The sequence below is a fragment of the Anarrhichthys ocellatus genome, unplaced genomic scaffold (assembly GCF_004355925.1).
Source record: "Anarrhichthys ocellatus isolate YVR2014 unplaced genomic scaffold, GSC_Weel_1.0 scaffold75, whole genome shotgun sequence".
In the NCBI taxonomy this organism is placed as follows: domain Eukaryota; kingdom Metazoa; phylum Chordata; class Actinopteri; order Perciformes; family Anarhichadidae; genus Anarrhichthys; species Anarrhichthys ocellatus.
In genome coordinates this window covers 527,743-534,856 of record NW_022280105.1, presented here as the reverse complement: position 1 = coordinate 534,856, position 7,114 = coordinate 527,743, and the positions used below count along the sequence as shown (strand labels likewise).

Sequence of the window (7,114 nt, the reverse complement as noted above, 5' to 3'; positions counted from 1 at the left end):
CCCTTTCAAATTGCCTCGATAGCGCCCCCTACAAATATTCAAAATCGCAGCCCTAGCACTACGTTTGACCTACATGTATGGAATTTGGTAGGAACATGTATCACATGAAGACTTAAAAAAAACTGATAATGTGATAATGCTCTAAAATGAACAGGAAGTCGGCCATTTTGATTTTTGTGTGAATTTTCCCATGATTTCTAGTCGCTATACTTTAACGAACTCCTCCTAGAGACTTTGTCAGATCCTTTTCAAATTTGGTCAGTATAATCTAAAGACCTTTGCAATTAAAAGTTACTCAAAGCTTTACGTTTGATAGAGTGGCGTGGCCGTGACGTGGCGGCCATTGTAGGTGATTCGCTATTAAACAACAAGCTGATGTAACTCCACTGGACTTGCTCAAATATGTCCCAAACTTGCCATATTTGATAACAGTCATGGCCTGAGGATGTCTACAAGCCAATTTTCACTCAAAGTCATAGTGCCACCTACTGGCAACAGGAAGACAGCGTTATGTGACAAACTGAATCCGATTTATATGACATTTACATGATGTGGTGTATACTTGATGTAGAGCAACACAATGCATGTTTGCGCGTGTTCTCTAGCGCCACAAAGTGGACACAGGAACTGGTGGAATATTTGCACCACATAATTTCCAGCGTCACACAGTCCAAGCATTAAAAATATGTCTAACTTGTGGGCACGCTGTCCGATGGTCGCAGATATTTATGGCCGCTTCTGCCGGCGTCCCGCCAGTACCCCCGAGACGCGGGAAGGTGCGAGGGCCCGTTCATCGCTGCTCGCAGCTTTAATTGTTTGTAATCTGCCTGATGATGTTTGTCATCAGTTACAACAGAGTTCTCTTCATGTGGGTTTACAGCAGTGGTGGGCCGTCAGGGCCTGCAAGGCCTTCTCTGCTGGCCTAAACAGAATCACAAAGTTATATCTATTTTATAATTTAATAATTGTTCTTAAATACACTACATGTATTATAATTTATAAAAATATTTTTCCCATTATCTTATGTTCTCATTGCACAGCTACTGTCTTCCTCAGTTGCTCTGCTTCCAGTGCAGCTTGTTTTAAGTAGAGCTTTTATCCAATCAGATTTCACCTCTGTGTCTCTAGGTAAGAAGAGAGGCCTGAGGCCTGCAGACTCACAAGTGAATCCCTTTGCACTTTAAGTGAATGGGGACGATATTGTTGATTGTCATAGTCTTCAACCAATCAGATCTTTAGTTTGACATGTTGGGCGTATTCTTTGATGTGCCAGAGCCTGCTAGCTGGTCTACAAGTACGTGATTGGTCAGTGGGCTAGCCTGACATGTTGGGCGGTGACAATGCCAATATCTGCTGCCTCTGTCGAGCGGACATTTTCAGCCTCAAACACATTAAAACCTATTCAAGAAATACAACTGGGGAGGCTCGACTGTCTTCACTGGCGTCCATGAATCAAGAAGGACTTCTTACTGGAACTAAAACGCACGGATGAACTGAACAACAGTGAGATTAAACTCTTTATTAACAAAGAAAGGAGGAACAGCAGCTAAATAGTGAACAGCAGCTCTGGTAAGTTAAATGCGTTTGTTTTTACATCTGCAGTAGCTTTAATATGCTTGTTTTTATGAAGATTGGATTTTTGTTTGGTTTAATATGTGATAGGAACCGTTGTTAAGTCCAGTGTTGCTCTGGGGACATATTTAGCCGGTGCCAGTGTTGGCAACCTGGCGACTTTCTCGCTAAATCTGACGACTTTCTAAACCCTCATGGCGATTTTTTTTTTTTGTCAAAAGCTACTAGTGACAAATCTAGCGACTTGTTCTGGTGTTATTGGAGACTTTTGTGACGTTAAAGGACTACCGTTCTACAGTTACTCTCGTGAACGAGCAGCGGGTGCTGCCCCTCCGCCGCCCCAAAGCTCACAGGCGGTAACTCGCGCAGCAGTCCCAGCTGCAGTCAGAGCAGAGAGGAGACGCACTCCCGGCATATTCTCTGCAGATAGGTGTTGGCTTCATTTTTACACGAAACAAATAATAACAGCCGGGCTGGGAACCTTGAAGCAGCCGGGCTACAGCAGCAGAGACCACACCGGGTGCCACTCCTGTCAGCTAACAACAGGAAACTGAGGCTACAGGCTCACCAACATGTGACAACAGAATATTGAAAAACGTTGCCTGGTCTGATGAGTCTCCATTTCAGCTGCGACATTCAGATGGTAGGGTCAAAATGTGTTGTAAACAACATGAAAGCATGGATCCATCCTGCCTTGTATCAACGGTTCAGGCTGGTGGTGTAATGGTGGGGGGTATATTTTCTTGGCACACTTTGGGCCCCTTAGTACCAACTGAGCATTGTTTAAACGCCACGCTTACCTGAGTATTGTTGTTGACCATGTCCATCCCTTTATGACCACAGTGGACCATCTTCTGATGGCTATCTCCAGCAGGATAATGTACCATGTTACAAAGCTCAAGTCATCTCAAACTGCTCTCTTGAACATGACGATGACCTCCACAGTCACATGTTTTGGACCTTTGCACAAGGAGATTTTCTCAACCAGGACGTTTTGGAATTTGAATTCAATACCCCTGCTATAGTCCCCAGGAGGGGACTATTGGATTTCAGCCAATCACTGAGCTGATACTGGACTTTTGAAACACTTTGGACTTAAGAATCAGATCACTCGAAGCCTTCGGACAGATAACTAGCTTGGCTGGACTGTGCGGAGGAATTTGTTTGATCTCTGCTCCTAGAAACATATTCTATCGATAGAGTAATTCAGTTTGTAACTGTCTTAGCTTCTGTTAATTATTAAATACTTTTTTGATTATAATCCGTATCCAGCTGATTTTTGGTACGACTCTGCTGACGAAAGATAGCAGCAGCGGGAGACCATAGTTCAGGGAGAGGTTCTGGACTCAACACTATACAGTACTTATAAACAATAACTTAAAAAAGAGTTTTTACTGTACATATATACATGACAGCAGTCACTGATCTTGCCAAGGTTTTGTGTCTTCATGTATTGTAGTGTTCAGGCACATAAGTCAGTATGAAATGTATATATTTGTCATTAATTTCCCTCTAACCATTATGCAGTCAAGACACATGTCAGTAAGAAATAAACAAATTTGTTTTATTATTTTGATAATTTGGTAATCTATTTTTCTATTCAAGTTGTAAGAAATATACTGTAATCATTAAAGTCCAAATGTGCAGGGCCACAATTTGCCACTGGGTTTTACATTTATGGGCACTAGTTTGCGGTAACTTACTGTATATGCTTTTCCAAGTTAGATTTATTAGTTATCACTCTGGTCTGTTTCTTGTGCTGCTTTAAAGCTAGATATAATAACAGTTCGTCTTGTCTTCTTTAAAATGAACACAGTCATTGGCTATTATTTAAAATATCATAAAATAGTGAAAAATGTCCATCTCAATTTTCAAAGCCCAACAGTCCAGTATCCAAAGATATTCAGCAGGAAATCTTTGGAGAAGCTGGAACCAGATAATTTGACATTCTTAATGAATGGTAAATGGACCGTACTTGCATAGCGCTTTTCGAGTCTTCCAACCACTGAATGGAAATAATTAATTGATTACTGAAATGTTAGATTATTTTCTGGGACAACTAATCTATTAATCAACTAACCATTTCAGTACAAAGAAGAGACACAAGGTAAGACATAGCGGGTAAACAAACCTCATAGTTGCCAGCATCGTATTCCAGTTTGGCCAGAGAGGTGTGGTAGAGGTAGGGCATGTCTGTCCGTCGACTCAGGAACACAAGGACACTGGCTGAATGAGACAGAGGCCTCCAGTAAACCTCAATATGATTCCCCTGTGCAACGACACACAGTCACACACACCTCAATACAAATATGAGACTTTTTTTACAATGCTTAACTGTGACCTTGTTTGTTTACTGTAACTAAACGTATGCCTCAATAATGATGAGGACCTTTAACAGGCGTCTTCCCTGGATTCCCATGGAGTCCTGGTTTATGGCAATGGCCACTTTGTTTTGCAGGATGGCCCTTGCACAGTTGTCCAGGTTTCGGAGGTCATTAGACATGATGAGAGGTGCAGCCATTATAGTCCACAGAGCCATCTGAGAGCGAGCCTGGTCCACACTCAGACCAAAGTTTCCAATGATGAGCTGAGGAGAGATATCACAAGTATGGAGGCAATGAATATAGAGCAAGACTCCCACTCTTTTCCAGACGTCATTGTCCAGGACTTTTCCAGCAATGATCTAGCTGGTATGACAGACCGGCTTGGTGCCATACACTAATATGTTCTATGTTGAAATCTGATTTAAGAGACATGCAGTTAATAGCTATATCTTATGCTTATAGCTTATCTATGAAATAATCTCTTCCATGCTTAGAAATTATGACAAATTGAACATAAAGTAATATAATAAAACCTACCACAGTTAGCAGCCAACAGTGACTAATATTTACACTTAAAGGATAATGTAACTTACGGTATTTAGAGTTAACTGCATGTACTACTAGATAGATAGATGGGTCATTTATTAATACCGCGAGTGGCCTTTTTTGTCACTACAGCAGCAATTATGGTACAAGTAAAAATAACAGAGTACAAATTGTAAATATCAAATGCAAATATCAAATCCACAATATATATAATGAAATAGAATAATATTAAAATAGCTAACTAAACTGAACAGTAGTGCAAAGATTTAACCAAACAACAACAGTGTAACGGTGTTAAGTGATTGATCTGGCCAGAACTACTATATACTATACTACTATGTTCACAAAGTTTCCACAACATACCCCGAGAGCAGTTCAAAATACTCTCGTCCATAAACTACCATTTGAACATTAGCATGATCCTGAACATAACTTTTTCCTTTCAGATGCTAATCTTATTTGTTTTGGGGAGCTCTGATAGATAGCCTTGTAGTTCATTCATTCTCAGCAGAAGGTAAATAGGGGAATGTTGAAATAATAAAGAAACACAAGCATGTTCCAGGACATTTGACTTTTTCTCTCATTATCCATGTGTTTCAATGACTGTAAAATTGGTCAACTGTTTTTCAGGTTTTCCAGGATGCATGGGAACCCTGGTAAGAGGAAGAAGAGCTGAGAAGCAAGAGAGTGGGGTGCTCCTTCACATTACTGCCCAACAGCATCCACTCATTTGTGAAAGCAAACATCACAGTTTTGGAAAAGCTTGTTTTCTTCATCGACACTATGACACAATACTGTTGTTTCAGACTCATCCACCATTTTTGAAAAGCACCATCTGTATATTTGACACCAGAAACCTCAGAAACATAGCCCCTTGCTGCCAGAGGCTTATCTGTCGTCATACATATAGCTGATAAGTATGGAGATTGATAGGCAAGGAGGTCCTCAGAGCGCTTGAACCCTACTGTCAGCGCACACTTAATCAGACAAACATGGAGCTGGAGGTTGTGTTGAGCACAACAGCTTTGTGTGGTTAGAAGGCCTAAACAGTGGAAATGTTGTGTGGCTATTCTCACAGGGAAAGGATGACTTTAGCTAAACTCTGTCCAATAAACAAGCTACTGGTAAGTCAGACTTCTGCATACAAGTCATGCAATCTGACAGCATGAACACAATCAAACCAAATACAAAAATACCAGTGAAGAAAACGTATTAACTATGGTTTGGAATAGGGTAACCTTGGCTGTGAACGCACCTTGAGAGACAACAGTTAGGGTTCTGATTGCCTCTATGACCAGTTGTGTAATGTCGTATGGTACAGGATCAATAATAAAGACCCATCCATCATACCATGTCAGGGTCATTCCATCGTCCGGGCCCCGCGGCCGGCTGCAGATCATCCTGGTTGTTGGAGAACCACTCAATGATGCCTTGCACACTGTCCCATGAGTCCTGGATATCATAGTAATTCCTCCACAGGTGACAGATATCACCCAGAAAAGAATAGTTCACCTGGTAGGACCAAGGAAACAGACCTTAAGTCTGCGAACAAAGATTTTATGGACCTTTTTATGTGTATATGTATACATATATGTATGCATGAGTGTATGTATGTGCATGTGTACGTGTGTGTGTGTATATATGTTTGTGTGTATAATTATGTATGTATTTTTGTATGTGTGTATGTATGTTTGTTTATATGTGTGTATGTTGACTCTGATGGATGTGTAGGAACTAATACACATGCGTGCAGTCAAAATATCATTAGTGGACACAGGGGAAAAGTTATATTAATAATAATAGCTAAACAAAAGTAACAATATGGATGGAATAAGGATTGCAAGAACCTAATGAGTGATGACCAAGGGAAGTGGGGTTATGACAGAGGTGGACAGACTTTCCATCGAAATAAGTTTTTCCAGTTGCGATATGTGTGGTATTTGTGATGTTCACAGTCACGCCACCTTGTGGGAGGTACAATATATAGACAGGCAGTCAGCAAGACCGCATGAACAGTGTGTGTACGAGCGTCCGAATAAAAGCCTGTTGCAATACATCAAGTCGTTGTTCATCTGGTGCATAACTACACTACAGAAACATTACATTGGCGATGAGGAGTAAAAGGAAGGACTCAAAGAGTCGACACAGACACCGCGTTTTTCCAGAAAGAAAAAAGAGGGGAGAACTACGGACATGCAGATGAGTGTGGCTAGGCCAAGCTAGCTAAGCTAACACAGAAGCGTGGATGGTAGTCGGCACAACGCAGCAAGCATGGCAGGAAACACTGCTGCTCTCCCTCTTTTCGACACCGAAACTGACCCTGGCTCTGTCGGACCTCGCTGGAATAAATGGGTGCAAAGGTTTGAAAATTACACCACTGCAATGAACATTTGCGGAGATGCTAGGCTCAAAGCGTTATTGCTACATAAAGGAGGAGAACGAGTGCATGATAATTACGACACATTAGCAGTAGAAGATGACGAATATGCAGACACAGAGCGGAAGTTATCTGGAGAAAATGTGGACAGTTATCCCACTAGGCTGAGGATGTTAGCTAAGAACTGTGAATTTGCAAGTCTCGAGGCAGAGATTAAAACGTAAATCATACAAAGCTGTGCATCATCCATATGTACATACATATACATACATATATATATATATATATATATATA

At 41.1% G+C, this 7,114-nt stretch overlaps 1 protein-coding gene across 3 annotated transcripts in view; it reads right to left on the bottom strand.

Moving 5' to 3' along the window:
- Positions 1–2,053: 2,053 nt before the first annotated feature.
- LOC116397925 (alpha-N-acetylgalactosaminidase-like) overlaps positions 2,054–7,114 on the bottom strand; it is a 33,336-nt gene continuing 28,275 nt past the window's right edge. For 2 of the 3 annotated variants that reach the window (XM_031873834.1, XM_031873836.1), the window contains exons 6-8: positions 5,793–5,954; positions 3,962–4,159; positions 2,054–3,841 (exon numbers count right to left, since the gene is read on the bottom strand). In XM_031873834.1, the coding sequence (XP_031729694.1) occupies positions 3,644–3,841; positions 3,962–4,159; positions 5,793–5,954 (558 nt within the window). In that variant the 3' untranslated portion in view covers positions 2,054–3,643. The remainder of the gene's footprint in view (positions 3,842–3,961; positions 4,160–5,792; positions 5,955–7,114) is intronic. The other variant, XM_031873837.1, reaches the window with a different exon arrangement.